The 17,332-nt window shown below is 40.4% G+C and overlaps 1 protein-coding gene across 2 annotated transcripts; it reads right to left on the bottom strand.

Moving 5' to 3' along the window:
* Positions 1–2,305: 2,305 nt before the first annotated feature.
* On the bottom strand, positions 2,306–17,251 carry slc2a3b (solute carrier family 2 member 3b). 2 transcript variants are annotated; one of them, XM_036135114.1, is made up of 11 exons: positions 17,036–17,251; positions 16,428–16,565; positions 10,453–10,557; positions 10,065–10,225; positions 8,809–9,049; positions 7,794–7,956; positions 7,505–7,692; positions 5,409–5,513; positions 5,218–5,319; positions 4,926–5,129; positions 2,306–4,153 (listed from the first exon to the last, which is right to left on the bottom strand). In XM_036135114.1, exons 2-11 carry the CDS (start codon positions 16,449–16,451, stop codon positions 3,899–3,901), a joined length of 1,548 nt encoding a protein of 515 aa, XP_035991007.1. In that variant the 5' UTR covers positions 16,452–16,565; positions 17,036–17,251; the 3' UTR covers positions 2,306–3,898. The 2 variants fall into 2 exon arrangements, with proteins under 2 accessions (XP_035991007.1, XP_012730585.2); XM_012875131.3 differs by lacking the exon at positions 17,036–17,251 and adding an exon at positions 16,697–16,777.
* Between the last annotated feature and the right edge of the window lie 81 nt (positions 17,252–17,332).

Genomic DNA, 17,332 nt, shown 5'->3' with positions numbered 1-17,332 from the left:
GAGTTAGGCTGGAAGAAAAGGCAGAGAGACAGAAAGACACTCCACATCTCCACTCCAGAATGACACTGACAGACAGAGAGGAAAGGGAGAGGAGCAAAGCAAAAGAGAGACAGGGGGAGATGGAGTGTGTGACAGAGAGAGAGGAGGAGGAGGAGGAGGAGGAGGAGGAGGAGGAGGAGGCAGAGGAGGGGGAGGAGTCTGCTTGATCCCTTTTTTTGCTACTGAGAGAAAGAGGGAGTTAGAAAAGATGGAGGGAGGGTGGTGGTGGTGGTGGTGGATGAATGGACGGAGGAGGGAGCAAAGACAATATTTACAGAGCAGCAAAACATCGCTGTTGCAGAGTAAGAGGGGAGGAGGAGGAGGAGATGATGAAGACATCAGAAAGAGGGAGAGGAGGAGAGCGAAAGTTATTTCCCCCTGTCTGCCAGACAGAGAAGATGAGTACATGTTGGTCCGGTCTTTAGAAACCGCCGTCATGACACGTCCAACTCCAGGGCGCCTCCAACTGCGCCCGGAAGGCTGCGGGCATCTCTCGCATGTCTGGGCCCTGCGCTAACCTGCATGTTTAAAGCTTCGGCATGTGGGAGTTCAAAACTTCTTTTATTCACTTTCCCTTTTTTTGTTTGTTTTGGTGTCTGTTTGGTGAGGGAGGGGAAGAAAAAAATCATAATTGAGAAACCTTTTTGGATGCTTTCCACGTACTTTCTGTGGTTTCTCTCTTCCTAACAGCCCCCTCTGTTTATGCCTCTCAGACACGCTCCTAGCCTCTCAAGACAGATCACCCAGACAGCGCGCACGCACACACGCCCGCGCGCGCGCGCACGCAGAGCATAACACACTTGCTGGTGTGTGCACGCCCCTCGCTGGTCAGCCGGCTGAACTGCAGCGTGTTGACGGGTTTTCATGCTCCAGTTCCCCGTGCTCAGTCAGACCACCGCGGCCTCTCACATTGAAGATGCAGCTCGTTGGTTTGACACAGTTAGATGGCCCAATTCCCAGCGAGCCAGGGGGGTCTGAACCCAAAGCTATACGATCCGAAGGGGCCGACGAATTGAAGGCAAAGGGAGGTAGGAAATGTAGAAGCCTGAACTGCTCTTAAACTAAAGAAATATGTTATTTTATGTCCTTTTATTAAACTTTTTATGGTTCCCTAAAAATGACAAAATCAGCATAATAATAATAATAATAATAATAATAATAATAATAATAATAATAATAATAATAATAATAATAATAATAATAATAATAATAATAATAATAATAATAATAATAATAATATCTTACTTTACGTTTGATGTTTGTGTTGTGAAAATTATTTTCTTGTAATGTTTCAACTTCTATTTTGTTGTTTTTAGGAGTCCCCAGATTAGTATTACACCTACAGTGCATAATAATGATTCCAATTCATATAAATAAGTGCTAATTAAAAAAATCTGTGAGAAGAGGAAGAAAAGTAAAATAATAATAATATCTATATATATAAATACATATATATATATATATATATATATATGTGTGTGTGTGTGTGTGTGTGTGTGTGTGTGTATATATATATATATATATATATATATATATATATATATATATATATATATATATATACCTGTATATGTTTAAATATAACTTCGGTATTATTTCCCATATCAGTTTTGTTTTTCCACTTCATATTGCCTGTGGTATTCTGACTACTTTAGCAGTTTTACACCTTGGTCTTCTTTTATAAAAACTGTAGCTGAGACATCCTGTGCAGTGATTGTTGGTCAAAGGGTAAATAAATAAACAGTATAACTCTGAAATTTAGTGCTATTAGCCTTTCTTTTGATTACCTGCTGCTCTTAACTTTCACGTCTGATGCTATACTTCTCCTTTCTATTCACATTTATAATGATTTATTTCTGCATATAATTTTATTTTTATTCTCAGCACTTAGTACAGCTTGTTTTATATTATCCAGTAAGACATTTACACTCGTCATGTGCATGTATATGTTTGAGCTATTAAAATCATGGAACCACACTCAACTGAATGAGGGTTTTTACGACGGCGGGAAAAGGAAACGGAGACAGCCACAGCGTGGAGTCGTGAATACTAGACAGACCTAATAAAGTTTTACAGAGCAGCAGTTACATTAAACATTCATGACAGCTAAATACTGCAGCAGCTGGGACCGTGCACAGAAAAAAAAAAAAAAAACCACACATGAGCACGCTCATTAGTGAAGTCACACATTCCCGTTACACATGATAAACTTAACTTAGAACTTACAATAAAGGTCAGCGCTCAACTGACGGTGACACTCCCACTATGTATTTTCACTGGTTTTATTTGCACAAAAGAATTGTACTAAAAGTGCGAAATATACAAGTTACACGTGTGAAAAGTGAGAACGGCAAAGCAGCATTATTGCAATGTCTTTAATAACTGTGCAGAGTGCAAAAACATGAGACTAGAATGAAATCAGAGTGAATTTAACAGATTAAAGCAAACCTGGAAGGACAAAAAAAACACAAACAAAATTCAGAATAAATACATTTTTTTTTTAGAAAGGAGACTGCAACGACAACTGTTTCCTCAACAAGTTTATGCACACCCAGATGGAAGATGCAACAGTTCCAACAGCAACCTGGTTTGGAGCAACTCCAAAACCAGCTGATCTAGATTCAGTCACTTGTGTCTACAGTAAATGCACACATACTCACATCACTAACAAACATATATCTTTAATGACACGTTTTGTGCGTTAAACACTGAAATAAATACAATCCATTTATCCATTTAGTGTCTCTAGTCCACACCGCAATCTTACGAGGCGGACGTCTTGCAGGATGTGCTGTACATTAAATTATGAGCGGGCAGGACTCTGCTTTTACGCACCACACAGATGAGAACATATTATTGCAAACTGGCACAACACACAGTTTCGTAGATTACAAAATAACCTGCGATCCAGTGGTTTCTGCAGGCAAAATTACAAACACAATAAAACCTTAAATATTTACATAAAATTTACAACCTGAGTTTCTTAAATTTAACTCTGTATGCGTGATGTAAACAACTAGATTAGGACAGTTTTATTTTTTTTATTTATTTTTTTTGTCAACGTCGTTTCCTGCAGTAAAACCCTTAAACTGAAGCCGTAAAGCTTGTTTGTGCTTTTCCGAAGAGAACGTCTTTCTTTTTGCTTTTTATTCAAATTCAGCGAGTATTTTCTTTCCCAAAAAAACATCTACATTTACTGTAAGCCTCCATTCGGATCTGCTCTTGTTTTGCTGCTTTATCGCCACAAGCGCAGATGAATGCAGAATTTAAAATCCCACAAATATAGAGAAATGCCGTCATGAGTTTTCGCCAAAAGCGAGGAGTTAATGTGATTAAGAAAATATTCTCAGTGTATAATAATTACACTTTTTTTATGCTCAGAGTGGTTCTTCTTGCAGCGCCTCCTCTGTGTTCATTCATGCTTTTCTTCCCCTGGCAGAAAAGCATTTATCAAAGGCATGTTTTAAAATAATTTTCTTTATTTGGGGACCAAACTGCCTACGTCTGACTGTAGCTTTTTTTAGGCTTGACCTCATGAACACATAAACCCCCGTAAAGCCTGCAACCTTTGAACACGGTGGGCAAGCTTAAAATTCAAACATACATTGATCCTCTTATGCGGCACAACGACTCGAGCCATGGCTGGAGAAGTCCTTAAACACTAAGCACTGGTGCTACAATCAAGTTTGGTCCAGGATTAACCTAAGTTTTGTTATTAATAATACTATTGCTTATGGGGGAAAGAGTGTATGAAATACTTTTACAAAAAAGGCACTGTAAAATTCTTGACTTAGAAACTATGCTTTTTGACTTCTACAGTAAGAAGCTGCAGTCCATCCTCCCTCTCTTTCAACCAATCTTATGATTGTTTCTCTGAAGGAAGGTCCACCATGGGAACTTTTTCAGTGGGGGACAATGGCGCCGGGTCCTGGACCTCTGGCTGGCTGATGAACACAGCGTCAGGCACCGGGGAACTGGCGGGCTTGACGGCGAACCCCTGCTCGATTTCGTCAAAGGTCCGTCCTTTCGTCTCGGGCACTCGCAGGTAGGTGAAGATGAAGAAGAGGATGAGGAGGACCATAAAGATGAGGAAGACGTATGCGCCAATAGTTTCCTGAAAGAAGGTTATAAGTGTCAACTTTTACACATTTTGTCATGTTGCAACTATGAACTTCAATGTATTTTTGTTGTTTGTGGACTTTGATGATCCTTTGCCCTCATCTCACATGTTTTGCAGCTTCTAGCAACCCCCTCTCCCCTAGAATTGCCCTGTATTTAGCTCCATCCACCTGCATGAGTCTGACCAGCTTCCCTGTCCTTTACCTGAAAAAAGCATTTTGCATGTTGGCCAAAAAGTTGAGTCTTGGTCTCATCTGACCAGAGCACAGATCTCCATATGATTCCTGGGACTTCTTACATTTTTTTATTTCATGGCTCTCTTCGTGCAACCATTTCTGGACTGCAGGGCTAATAGTTGTTCTGTCAACAGATTCTCTCCCCTGGGCTGTAATTAACCGCAGCCCCTCCAGAGATGCTATCCATACAAGTGGTCTCCAACTACTACTTAGGTGACTTATGAAGAAAGTTGCACAGGCTTTTATTCAGGGGTGTTACAGTAACAGGGGCTGAATACAACTCACAACACCCTTTTTAGGTTCTCATGTGGGAAAGTTTCTAAAACCACAAATCCTTTTCCTTCCTCCTCAATATACGCGGTAATGTTGTCTGTTTTTTTTTTTTTTTGGTCTGTCTCAAGAAATCCCAATAAAATGCATGGAGATTTCTGGTTATAACCTGGCAAAATGTAAAAAGGCTCAAGGGACGAGAATACTTTCCTAAAGCACGGTATGACAGATGATTCAGTGTTTCAGTGTGAGGGAAAATACCTCCAGTTTAGGGAACACCAGCCCCACCAAGAAGTTGGCGGTCCAGTTGGAGCAACCGGAGACGGCCATGGCAGCAGGGCGAGGCCCCTGAGAGAAGAGCTCGGCGACGATGAACCACGGGATAGGACCGGGGCCCATCTCGAAGCTGGCGACAAAGCCGAACACAGCCGCAATTGCCAGGTAACTCAAAGACGGGGTGTTTGCCTGCATGGGAAGAAGATGAGAATAACAGCTTAGGATAAAAGCGTGATATGAAAGCTGATGATAAAGTGGCGGTAGGTGTGTGGCTCACCACTAAAGACAGGGAGATGGTCATGAGGAGGGCAGAGACGGCCATTCCTGCTAGGCCGATCAGGTGTAGTGTCCTCCTTCCCGCCCGCTCAACAAGGAACAGCTGGACCATAGAGAGCACGACTGGCCGATTAGCAGTCAGCCAACAGAAAACAAGGAGCGAATCCGGACAGTACCAGTACACACACTTACCGAGACCACAGTGAAGATGGTGTTGACAACGCCAGCTCCAATGGTGGCATAGATGGGCTGAGTGACACCAGCAGTTTTAAATATGCCTGTAGAGTAGTAGAAAACCTAAAAAAAAAGATAAAGGTTTGTTATTGTGGAGGAGTGAATATTTAAGTTAGTAAAATCTGGTCATTTAATGTTACATCAGCAAATAGGAAAATCCTTTTTTTATGAGGATGTACAGTGCCAGCTACATTCATACGCATCAATGGTAATGTAGACTTTTCTTAATCATAGCACAAACTCAAGTTAAAGACTTTAGAAATGTTAAGAAATAATAATTTAATAACATCACCACTGGGTGCTTTTCCTTCTGGAAACCATTTATGATGCGGTTCACCAGATGCTTATTTATAATGTCCTTGTATTTTAAAGAGTTCATAATGCCATACGCTCTAACAATGTTCTCAGGGACTTCAGATGAGAAACAGGCAAACAGCATCACATATGCTCCACCAGGCTTAGTAACCACTTAATAACCACTATTGTCAGATATTTGCCTCAAACCACAACACAACGGCAACTAATGCCTGTTCAGTCAAATCAAACAAGCCGAGGATCATATTTGAAGTCTGTCAGCTAATGATCTGAAAAAGTGCCTAATGGTGCCCATTTTAGTTCATTTGCATACTAACTAACTATATCAATCTGTTTCCTGTTCTTTATTAAAAATAACAGTTTCCACTTCATATAAAATCCAACAGCAAAATCACAAATAGTATTTATTTTATATATTCGTAAATAAATTCAGGCAGTAGCAGGTTAACAGTGAACAGAAGGTTGTTTTTTTATAATCCTTTGCTGTGTGCTGAGACCTACCTGACATATTTCTGAGACATGGTGTTTCTGAAATAACGTGCTTTGCTGCCATTCTCCAACACTGAACTTTGGAGATCTCAATCTCTCTTAGCATAAATGTAGCTCCAGCCTCGTTTGGGACCGTTCCAGTTGTTTTATATTTTCAATTTTGCTGAGCTAGCACCGTCCATACTGAGATTTTTCTCATTGCCATGTCCTCTCTGGTGAAGATCAAGACATCTGCCTCCTTTATATAGTATTCCAGTTTTCTTGTCTTTCCCATTTTGAGGAGTGGCTAAGAGAAATTGGCCTCCGTCTCATATTGTAATTATGATAAATAGAAATAGAAACTCAGGGATAAATAATGAGAGGTTCCTGGAAAATGTGATCCAGTTATACAAAGATAAATAAAAAGTTTTTGTTTTGAGGGGATTTTAAATCAGTCTAACCGAATTATACATTATTGTTTAAAAAAAAAAACTCTTTAGTCTGATAACTATTTAACAAATTAAAAAAAAAAACTTTCAGGTTACTTTCTAGCTTTACTTGGAGGTTGTGAAGCAGTCGGATAATATTAAGTCTTTAATAATACAGAAATACAGTTTAAGTGTTCACTAAGCTGCAAACACAGTAAGTCCTCGAGTTTTGGGGGCTTTCGTTCTCCTGCGGGAATGCCTTTTTTTTTCTTCCAGAGGCTAAACAGTCCATTATGTCCTGCAGGGAGTCCCACCAGGGATTTTGAGTTTTCTGTTGCTCGCAGCTAAAAAACAACCTTGATTAGAAGTAAAAGTGAAGATTAGAAATGTTTTGCAATGCTGCAAGGGACTAATACCTGTTAATACTCTCGATTTAAATCCATATGTTTTTGTCTTGTTTTTGTTTTCAGGAAAACCTGGCTGTGTGCAGCTTTAGGAGCGCCTCCATAAGGATACTCATTGAGACCGCATTATGGTTACGAGTATAAGCTGCTCTTTGGCGTGAGGTCAGTAAAGTTAACGTGCTTTTTTGGAGTTCGATCAATTTTGCCGTGGTTTGCTGCGCAGGGACGGACGTGACAGCTAAAACTGAATGTAGACGGCCTTGCTGCATCACCCCGGTACCAAAATCTTTGATAGATCACTTGAGTCGATTGCACTCAAAACAGTCCCTGGAGGCATCTCTCGTGATGTTTTTGTCAGGACACATTTTAAATCTAGCCGAGTGAGTGTTCCTGTTGCGGTTTTAAAGTCTACGTCATGCCACATGTGTCGTATACTCACAGCGTTGATGCCGGACAGCTGCTGCGAGAGCTGCAGGATGATGGCGATGATGATCGGCTGCCGGTAGTTGGGCGAGCGGAAGAGCTCCAGCATAGTCACTTTCTTCTCCATGGCCATCTTCATGCCCTCCTCTTTCATCTCCTGAATGTCTTCGCTCACATCTTCACAACCGCGCAGACGCTCAAGGGCTGCAGCGGGAAGCAGAGGAAGTCAGCATATATGTCCACAAAGCAAACGGTGGTACATTTAAAACAAAGCAAAGCAACACGTGAGCAGGGTTGAAACAGACCTTTCCTGGCCTCCTCCTCCTTGTTGAGGACAATGAGGAGGTAGCGAGGGCTTTCGGGGCAGAAAGGCAGCATGATGCTCTGCAGCACGGCCGGCAGGATGGTCAGAGCGAGCAGCCAGGGCCACAAATCATCCGATCCCAGCAGAGACTCCAGGCCGAAGATCTGAAACACAAAGAGGTGGAACTCAAACACATAAATCAGGCTAAAATTAGATCATCAAGTCAGGAACGAATCTTTCTGCAAAATCCAACACATAGTAGAGAAGGAAGAAATGTAGCTGTTCTCCCCCCAGCTCGTTGCTTTAATCAAAGTGATATCTTCAAAATTATAGTATTGACCTTTTATTTCCCATGCACCTCGGTCGATTCATGTAAATTGAGAAAGCTTACGTGCATATTTTACCTGGTTAAAAAAAAAAAAAAAAAAAAAAAAACACCTCTCTAAACTACCATGCATTTTATTAGAATGTCATATTTTGGGTGCATAAAAGTAAAGCTGAAAGGAATAGTACATGACTTTTTTTTTACCATTTTTGTCAGGGAGATAAAATATGATGTCTGGCATGCGTATGTATTCGGGCCCTTCGACTCTGATAACCCTACATAAAATCCACTGGACATCATTGCTTTCAGGAGAGGGTGACATATCTTATACATTAACCTGAATACAATATATCCACTGTGAAACATGGTGGTGGGGGCATCATGCTGAGGGGATTTTTTTTTCTGCAGGGACAGGGTCCACATTTGACACTTTAAAAAGGTTTTATTAAAATAATTATAAAAAAAACATTTACCTTCTGCTTTCTATGAAGCATGAGCCACTTTTAGTGGGTCTAGCACATAAAATCCCTTTAAATTACATAGTTTGTGGTTGTAACATGACAACATATAAAATAGTTCAAACGGTATTAATATTTTTCCAAGGTGTTGACCTTCCTATTCAGCAACTATAGATTAAAAGCTTTAAGAAAAGAACAAAAAAAAAAAAACTACAGGAAGCAAACCAGCATACCTGTGCCACCAGGATGCCAATCACAACACCCAGCTGGTGCAACGTGCCGAAGGCTCCTCGGACGGCGGTGGGAGAGATCTCGCCCACGTACATGGGGGTCAGACCCGTGCAGAGGCCGCAGAAAACACCAATGATAAACCGGCCGATGATGACCATCTCAAAAGAGCGACTCAGAGACGACAGTCCCATCAGACCGCCGCCCAGCACAGCCAGGACGTTTGCGATCACCATCGATTTTCGCCTGGTGATTGGAGACAGGATCATAGAGACACCATTTTATATAAAAACAAAAAAAAACTTGATTTCTTGTGGCAACTACAGCTGTGTCTTGATAAATGAGAATGTCATCAAAAAGTAAATTTATTTCAGTTATTCAAATCAGAAAAAGTGAGACTCTTGAAATACTTTCAAGCGTTTCATTGAATTTATTCACATAATTATGGCTGGCAGCTTATGAAGACACAAATTCAGCTTCTCGGATAACTATAAAACCAAAATGGTGCATGGAAATAAGGTCCACTTACTTTACGGACTCGGTACCTGGACTCTGGGATTTTAAAGTCCACATAAAATGCAAAATTTACTTTTGTTGTGATGTTGAGGACTTTGGGTTTTTTCTCCATGCCTTCTTTTGTTCACTTTTCTGTGGCCATTGCCGTTTTCTTTAGTAGGTTTCCCAGTTTATTCCTGTCTTCTCAGTATATTTTGGGTTTCCTTGTATTTTCTATCAGTTTTAATTCATGTTAATTAGGTTTTCCCCTCCTGTTTCCCTCTTGCTCTTCATCACTCACGCCTCTCACCTGTTTTCCTCCTTACTTAAACCCTGATTTGTCATTATCTCATTGCTGGATTTTTATATTTCTGTACATCCGCTTTGTGTCTGCTCTGAAAGTTTTGCTTTTGCTTCATTAAATATTTCAGCTCCACGGTGCCGCCTGCCTTTCTGCAATCTGGTCCAGCAACATCCTTACAGATCATGACAACTTTATTCTTAAAGAAGGCAACAGTTTTTTTTATTGGTTTTATGTATGTGACATTCCTATTTTCAGATCAAATCAACCTCTTTTCATTATCCATGCCATTATCAACCAAATGAACAAAAATAAACACCTATAATACCCTCCCTGCCACCGTGTGTAATACATCTATATAATAATGCATTATAAACTAATTCACCTTTCCAATAATATTCAGATTTATTGAGATGCACCTATAAATGTTCTAAAAAAAAAAAAAAAAGCAAGAAATTGTCTCACCTGCCAAACTTGGTGACCATGGTTCCAACGGAGAACGATCCGATCATGCCACCCACACTGAAGATGGCCACAGCAAAGCTCCACACCATGGTGGTGGTTCCTGGGGAGAAGGGCTCCCCCGAGCGCTCACTGGACACATTCTGGAAAAAAACTCGTAATTTCTGGACAAAAAAAAAAAAAAGGGAAGAAAGACAAAATTTCAATTTTAAATCAAACTGAAATCTGTGTACTGTCCACACGGGGGCAGAGTGGACCCTAGCATCGCTAAAATGGGCTCTTTCGCTGAATAAATGAGGCACCGCAATCCCCACTTATAGGTCACAGTGACCCGGCTAGCACACATGATGCCAGAGAGAGATACAATAAAAGTTTGTGCATAACCACACACCTGCTCAGGCGCATTGATGACTCCTGTGTTGTATCCAAACTGCAGGGAGCCGATCACTGCTGTTGAGACACAGTAGAGGAGGTAGGCGGTCACCTTCTTCTTGGGCTGTAGGGACAGAAGAAGACGGGGCGTTATGACAGGCCGTCGCAGTAAGCAGATGGAGCTCGTGCACATGTCGCTCCCCGGCTTTGAATGCCGCGTGTGTCCGGCTCCAGATTGAAGACAAAGCTCTGGTTGTTTACACGCACACTGGTAATTAAACACAATGAGGCTTTTCTGCAAACGCTCTCCCTCTTGTTTTCAGATCAGCACATTAGCAGCTGCAGGCCCGGCTCTGAAAGCAGGTATTACCGCACTGCACGAGCCCCTCTGATTTGAGGCTTTCAGGCTGAGGTATTTCTCAGAAAAAGGAGCTAAAATGGTGCTGAGAACATAATTCCTTTGGTGGAGGTTTTCTCCTGCTGGTCCAAGAATTAAAGTGGGGCTCAGCTTTTAATAACTGGCTAATTCACCTGACTAAATTACTGTGCCCACTTACAGGTTTCTCTCTGTTTTTATTTATTTTTTATTACAGTCAGATGTTTTAGGTCTTCAAACAAAAATCTTTCCTCAATATACACAAAATGTCTAACCAGACCAACCTGACGCACCAACAGGTGCAATAAGACTGGCGATGAGTCTTTTACGCGGGTCTCTTCTCAGCAAAGTTGTTTTATTTCATAACGTGAATGGCCTGTTTGAATGAATGCCATAGCAATAGCAATTAGACTAAAGCCTTTGATTCTGGGCTTGGAGTGGCAGACTTCTAAATGTTTGCTTTGTTTATCTCAGCTCATCGGACGTCGACTCGATGGCATAACCCAAGAACCCTAAAACTTTAGGCTATAAATCTATTGTCGGACATTCTCCTTAAGGGGTTTCCTGCTAGGGAGCAAAATGTAGCTTTTCATTAAATACAGCAAGCTTTGAAGGCCCTTAAGAAGCAAAGCGGCTTCAACATTGCCAATGCCATGTTTAACTGTCTCATCAGTCCACACATTGTTTCAACAAAAGTTTTGGGGAAGATTAAAATGTATTTTGGCAAATGTTAGTCTAAGCAAACTGAGTGAAGCCCACGGAGCTTCACGTGTTCTGGGCTCTGTGGTGATTGCACTACTTCTCCATGTTTTCCTGCATTTGCCAATAACGACTCTCTCTGCTGTTCACTGAAGTCACAAAGCTTTAGAAATGGCTTGCTTTCCAGACTGATAGGTTTAAATGCCTTTTTTTTTAAAATCTGTTGTTGATTTTCTTCATCAGGAAGACGAGATCGAAGCATGATGTTCTGCTTTTTGCGATCTTTAAGCCTACTTCGTGTTGTCACAGTGGTCCTTGTATAAATTATTAAGTTATTTCTTGCTTCTATAGAGCGGCAGCTGTCAGACCTGGGTGGGGCTAGGTCTGATCATCTGAAATTATCACATTACACATAGGGCCAGATTGGCTTGGATAGCTTTTTTTTCCCTTAATAAATCAAATGATAATTAAATTTTTCCATTTGCTCTGGTTATCTTTTTCAGATATTAGGAGTTTATGGTGAGAAAAAGGAACAACAGAAGAAATCTGTAATATGGCAATTTAATTTTTACAGGTCTGTAAGTGGCTGCTAAGAATTAAAAAAATAATAATACACGTAGAGATGGAGAACTAAATCCACGTGAAGTTGTGTCTTTCAACATGCTTTGTGGTGGCAGCCTTTCAAAAAGTTTCACTTTAACTTAACAACTAACTCTGTAACCACATGCCTCTCAGATCCATAAATGACTGAACACCTTGTGAGCTGTGGGTCGAGTCTAACAAGTCTAAAAAGTTTGCCGTCCAAGCAGCCTCATTAACGGACAGAGGTAATGTCCCGCTATGTTCCCACTGCTGCTGAGAACACTCAAAAAGGGCTGATTCATTGTTTACATTGTTTTGTTTAATTGGTTCCCATGCTCACATCAAGAACATTTTCAGAAACAAGTCGACCAAGATGAGAACAGAAAGCCCTGACCTGCCTTTCATCATATCTCTTTCTGCACAGATTACATAAATCAGTCCTCAGACACGAACAAAGTTCACTCCTGGTGTTATTCGGAACAAACTGCCTCGAAGTGAAGCTCAGAAAGTCTACAGGAAAGCTAAGCAAAAAAAAAAAAAAAACGTTGTGTCCGTACATGTAGTTGGCAATTTATGTTTTTTTTTTTTCTTTTGCTATAAGAGAGAAGCCACTGTTCCTTCCTGATTTTACAAGTGGCGGTACAGTAATAGGCTTTTGGCACATATTATGCTTGCAGCTGCTTGCATCAGATGCCTGTTAACTTATCGAAAAGCTCCAAGCGACTCAGAGTGAGCAAGCAAAAAAAAACAGGAAGTCCTGAATTTTTTTTAAAAACAATGATGATTTACTCATAATGGGAAAGAAATGTCAAGAGTAGCATTGTGAGTTTTAGCACAATATCACACATCTTTAATTTCATGCACAAAAGTGATGTGAAATCTTGTGACAGAGGCTTGGATAATTGTGCTCCGCTTCACTCACAGAATGAGGATGTCATTTAGAGGAAATAGGCTTTTGATCTAAAAATGCCAGGACAAGATACATGCAAAGAGAGTAAATGCATGTGGATGAATTTCCTGCTTTTATATTCTGATAAGATAAGTTGCAATCTTTGGATCAGAGTCCTCAAAACAGACACTTCTTAATGAATCACTTAATCTGGATGGCATTAAAATGGCCTTTGGTAATAAAGTAAAAAAAATCTTGGAGTTATTTTTGACCAAGACATGTCAATTAAATCCCATATCAAACAGGTTTCCAGGATTTCCTTTTTTCGCCTCTGGAAAATTGGCAAAATTAGAAATATTTTGCCCAGAAATTATGTTAAAAAACTAGTCCATGCATTTGTTTCTTCAAGGCTGGACTATTGCAATTCTTCACTATCACAACACGCAGTCATCAGTCATGGAGGACATCAGAGTCTATTTTGCTCACTCTGCTGAATCCTCCTACTGTTCTCAAATTTGCATTGTTTGTTGTGACTTCAACATTTAACTTTTTTTCTCTTCATAGTAGGTACACCTGGTCTGGCGTTCTCTTAGCTGTGACACCATCCAAGGGGAGCAGATCATCTGCCATTACCATGTAACATAGAAAAGATCCCTGGAACAATGTGTGCTTTTCTGTGTCTCTGCTCTGTCTGTCGGTCGAGGCAGATGACCGTTCACACTGAGCCTGGTTCTGCTGGAAGTTTAAAGGAGAGATTTCCTCTCCACTGTCGCTTCTTGCATGCTCAGTATGAGGGATTGCTGCAAAGCCATGGACAATGCAGGCGACTGTGGCTCTACCCTCTTTCAGGAGGAGGGAATGCTGCTCGTCAAGACTTGATGCAATCTACTGGGTTTCCTTAGATAGGAAACTTTTTGACCAATCTGTCTGTATGATTTCATAGAATTTGACTTTGTAAAGTGCCTTAAGATGACATGTGTTGTGAATTGGTGCTATATAAATAAAATTTAATTGAATGAACAAGAAATATTATTGTGTGCATCTGCAGGAAGATATTACTGACAATTTATAGACTATTGCTCATAAAATACCTCCTTATGTGAACATGCAAATCAAAACAGAGACCAGCCATTTGTGCAAGTAGGAGCAGCATCATATGATCATTCCATGGCTGGCTGAGGCGTTGTATCGACATGTTTCTGGGCTAGTGGTTGCACAGACATGCAGTCATCTGAGTACATTGGTCTGTTTTTACACATGCAGCGAAGGCTAGTAGCTGAACATGGGATGTTGCACAACATCTGCAACAAATTGACACTAAAATGACCATAAAATGGATAAAACTATCCAACAATACGTTGCAAAAAGTTGTGATCATTATGTGATTTGTGTTATTAACTGTTCAGATATATAAAAGGACATGCATTAAAACTGGAAGCCCTACCATTTCTATTCATGTTTCGTCAACTTTGCTGTACTAAGTCTTTTTGGGAAAAAAGTTTACTTATTCAAAGCCACAGAGAATTACACTGAACCAGATTTCCTTTGCAACCCCTTAACTTCCACATTCGTGTTATCTTGCAATTAGTTTCCCCGTCACAGATGAAGCAAAAAATCTTAGGTAACAGCCACACAAATGAAGCAACTGGTTACAAAAGAACAACCACATCAAAGGTTTGCAACAAAGGATGCAAACTGCTAATTTGTTACTGCAAAAAGTATATTTAGACACATCCTGCCTCATCCCGCTGGACGATGTTTGAAATAATTTACCGGTAGGTGGTGTTTAAAAAAAATACCAGCTCCCAAACTACAGAAATCTTCTGTTCCTAAGGTTTAATGTTCTATAAATGAGGTACGTTGGCTAGAACAGAGCTTACACCTCTCCCACTCAACGCTGCACACTGTCGGTCGGATGGATGAAAGAAAGCTACTACGTTGACCTCTCATTCACAAGAACAACACATTTGAGGGTGGTTTTGTTTCTGTTTCCGGTCAACAAAACAACAGACACTAATGGTAGGACAACAAAAAAAGAGGGACACCACCCATCACTGCAAAGGGGTGTGTATGAGTATGTGGGTGTTGGCTTAAAGCACTTTGAGTGGTTTCTATAACTTCAAAAGCACCATATAAGTTAATTCTATTTACCACTCAGTTCATCTAACGGTAAATGTAAAGCTGTCTATTCAAGCAGGTTCCCAACTGCTCTGCTAAGATCAGCTTGTTATACTTGAATGAGCCAAATAAGATAAAGTGATGCTATTCCGCACAATAACCACACTGACAACTACTACTAAATTCACCATCAAGAAGCTGTTTTGTAATTCCCAGGGAAAGTCTGGAGTCAAGTCTCAATTCAAGTCCAAAACAAACCCACGCAGTTCACAGTCCAGTCCCAAGGACGGACTAAAGACACGTCCAAGGTCAAATCCAAAGTCATAACACGCTCTTCTGAAGTCAAGTCCAAAACTATGCTTCTCTTGCCCTTTCTTCTTCCAAATAGTTTTCAAAACCTCTGAACTTCATTTTTGACCATGCAGTGCATTTTGCAAACAGATTTGTTTGTTTCTCAACTTCAAGTGTCTTGCTGGTTTCATAAGTTAAGTCAATATCCGTTGACTCAAGAAAAGTATATGTGAGACACAACTTAAAGATTTCCTGTTTGGTGAAAGATTTCAAGAGTTTTCAAGTCGAAGGTCAAAGTCAAGCCAAAGTGAAATCCCAATTCCCTAATGTTAAATTTCAAGTTGAGTTGAAAATGTTTCACGGTTTCATCAAACTGAATTTGTGACTCAAATCCATGTCGTATGACTCAAGTCCACACCTCTGTTCCCTCCATGTTGCTACAGTAGCAGCATGTTTCAGTCGCAATAATGGTTGCTTCTCCATTTTAAATAAAAGCACCTGGATCATGTTATTTTGTTTGATTTTTCCTTGCAACCATAATGATACAGTGCAACCACTATGTTTTTAACTCAAGGTTATTTTGCCTTTGGAATATCGTGCTGAGGATCAGAAACATGTCCTCACGCATGTTACATGTTAACGGCCTCTTTTTGCTCCAGCTTTCTGCTGTGTCACAGCTCCTCCATCCCACTTTTGTACTGAATTGAAGGCAGCAGACTGAAGGACACACAAGTCCCAACTTGCTCCTCCACCAATCCTGCCTTACTTTTTTTTTTTATCCTTTCTTAGTCACGTCCTGAAGTGCTCTAACTCTCATCCGGAGCTCCTGAGTGGAAAAATACCGGAGTATTGGGGGAAAAAAACTAGAGATTCCCAGTTCAATAAGCTCCAGCATTCATTGACTGTGTAACTAAGGTAGTCTATGGTTAAAAGATAGGACCTGATTTCTCTTTGAGTGAAAGATCGTTACTGTTAAACAAATACCATTAGGTTGTGGTGTAACATATATGTAAGAAGGCTTTTTTTGTTTTTCGTTTACCCGTTCGTCCTCCAACTGCTGCATCTTGATCTTTGCTTCTTCTTCAAAAAAGAAGAACACTTCTGGGTCTCCTCAGAGTTGGATGTCTCTAATTCCTGGATAAAGGAACCTTTCTCAGAAAACAGTCAGCAGGAAAACCTGAAAACAGGCAAAAACAAAGAGAGTTTACAACATTAGGAGCATTCTTTACAATAACTTTTAGACAAACAGCCAAACAGCATCTTCTTGGTGGTTAAATCGATTCAGAGGAAAACTCTCAAAGCTTTTACCAGAGGGAGGACACCACACGCCCGATGGACTGGGATGCCTATATGAGCTTTGAATGAATTCAGCAGTCAAACACCCAAAGTTAGTGTAAACTCCTCCCTTTCTCTTCCGCACTCACTCTCCTCCTTTTTTACTCATCCGGTTTATGAGAGCATGAAAAACTTTAGCTCTTTACATAACATTTGAACAGTTTTTTTTATCATTACAATACATACAATAATTCTTTTCTTGGTGTGATAATTTACTTCGTTTTTTTTTCTCTCTCAAAGACAATATCTGTAAAATATACAGATAGACAGAAAGAAAAATCATTACCGGTAAATAAAAAGAGGAATCAGTACCTTTTAAAGTTGGGTTTGTTTCAATCTTTCGCGTTTTTTTTTTAAAGAAATCCTCTCCAGATGTGTTTGCTCTGACAGTTGTTGACTCTATACCCTCCTGTCTTGTGTGAGCTTTTTATTCTGAGCTGCGCACGCTCACCAACACGTTGGCGTCTCTTTTTACTCACATGCAAATGAGGGCATCACTGTGGTGATGTCTGTGGAAGCGCCGCGGATGATGCGCTTCCGCACGCGTGAAGACACGGGTGGACGTGCTCCAGCGAACGTACGTGCACCTCACCAAAAAAAAAAAAAAGG

Source organism: Fundulus heteroclitus, chromosome 3, assembly GCF_011125445.2.
Source record: "Fundulus heteroclitus isolate FHET01 chromosome 3, MU-UCD_Fhet_4.1, whole genome shotgun sequence".
NCBI classification, from domain to species: domain Eukaryota; kingdom Metazoa; phylum Chordata; class Actinopteri; order Cyprinodontiformes; family Fundulidae; genus Fundulus; species Fundulus heteroclitus.
The sequence above is the reverse complement of the archived record's forward strand: the minus strand, read 5'-3'. Positions and strand labels throughout refer to the sequence as shown.

Coding starts and splice junctions, on each gene's coding strand:
- slc2a3b (XM_036135114.1), bottom strand. CDS start 16,451: ATGCAGCAGTTGGAGGACGAACGG. Junction 10,558..16,427: donor AGCAGTTGGAGGACGAACGG/GTAAACGAAAAA, acceptor CTGTCCCTACAG/CCCAAGAAGAAGGTGACCGC. Junction 5,320..5,408: donor CCATCTTCACTGTGGTCTCG/GTAAGTGTGTGT, acceptor TCTATGGTCCAG/CTGTTCCTTGTTGAGCGGGC.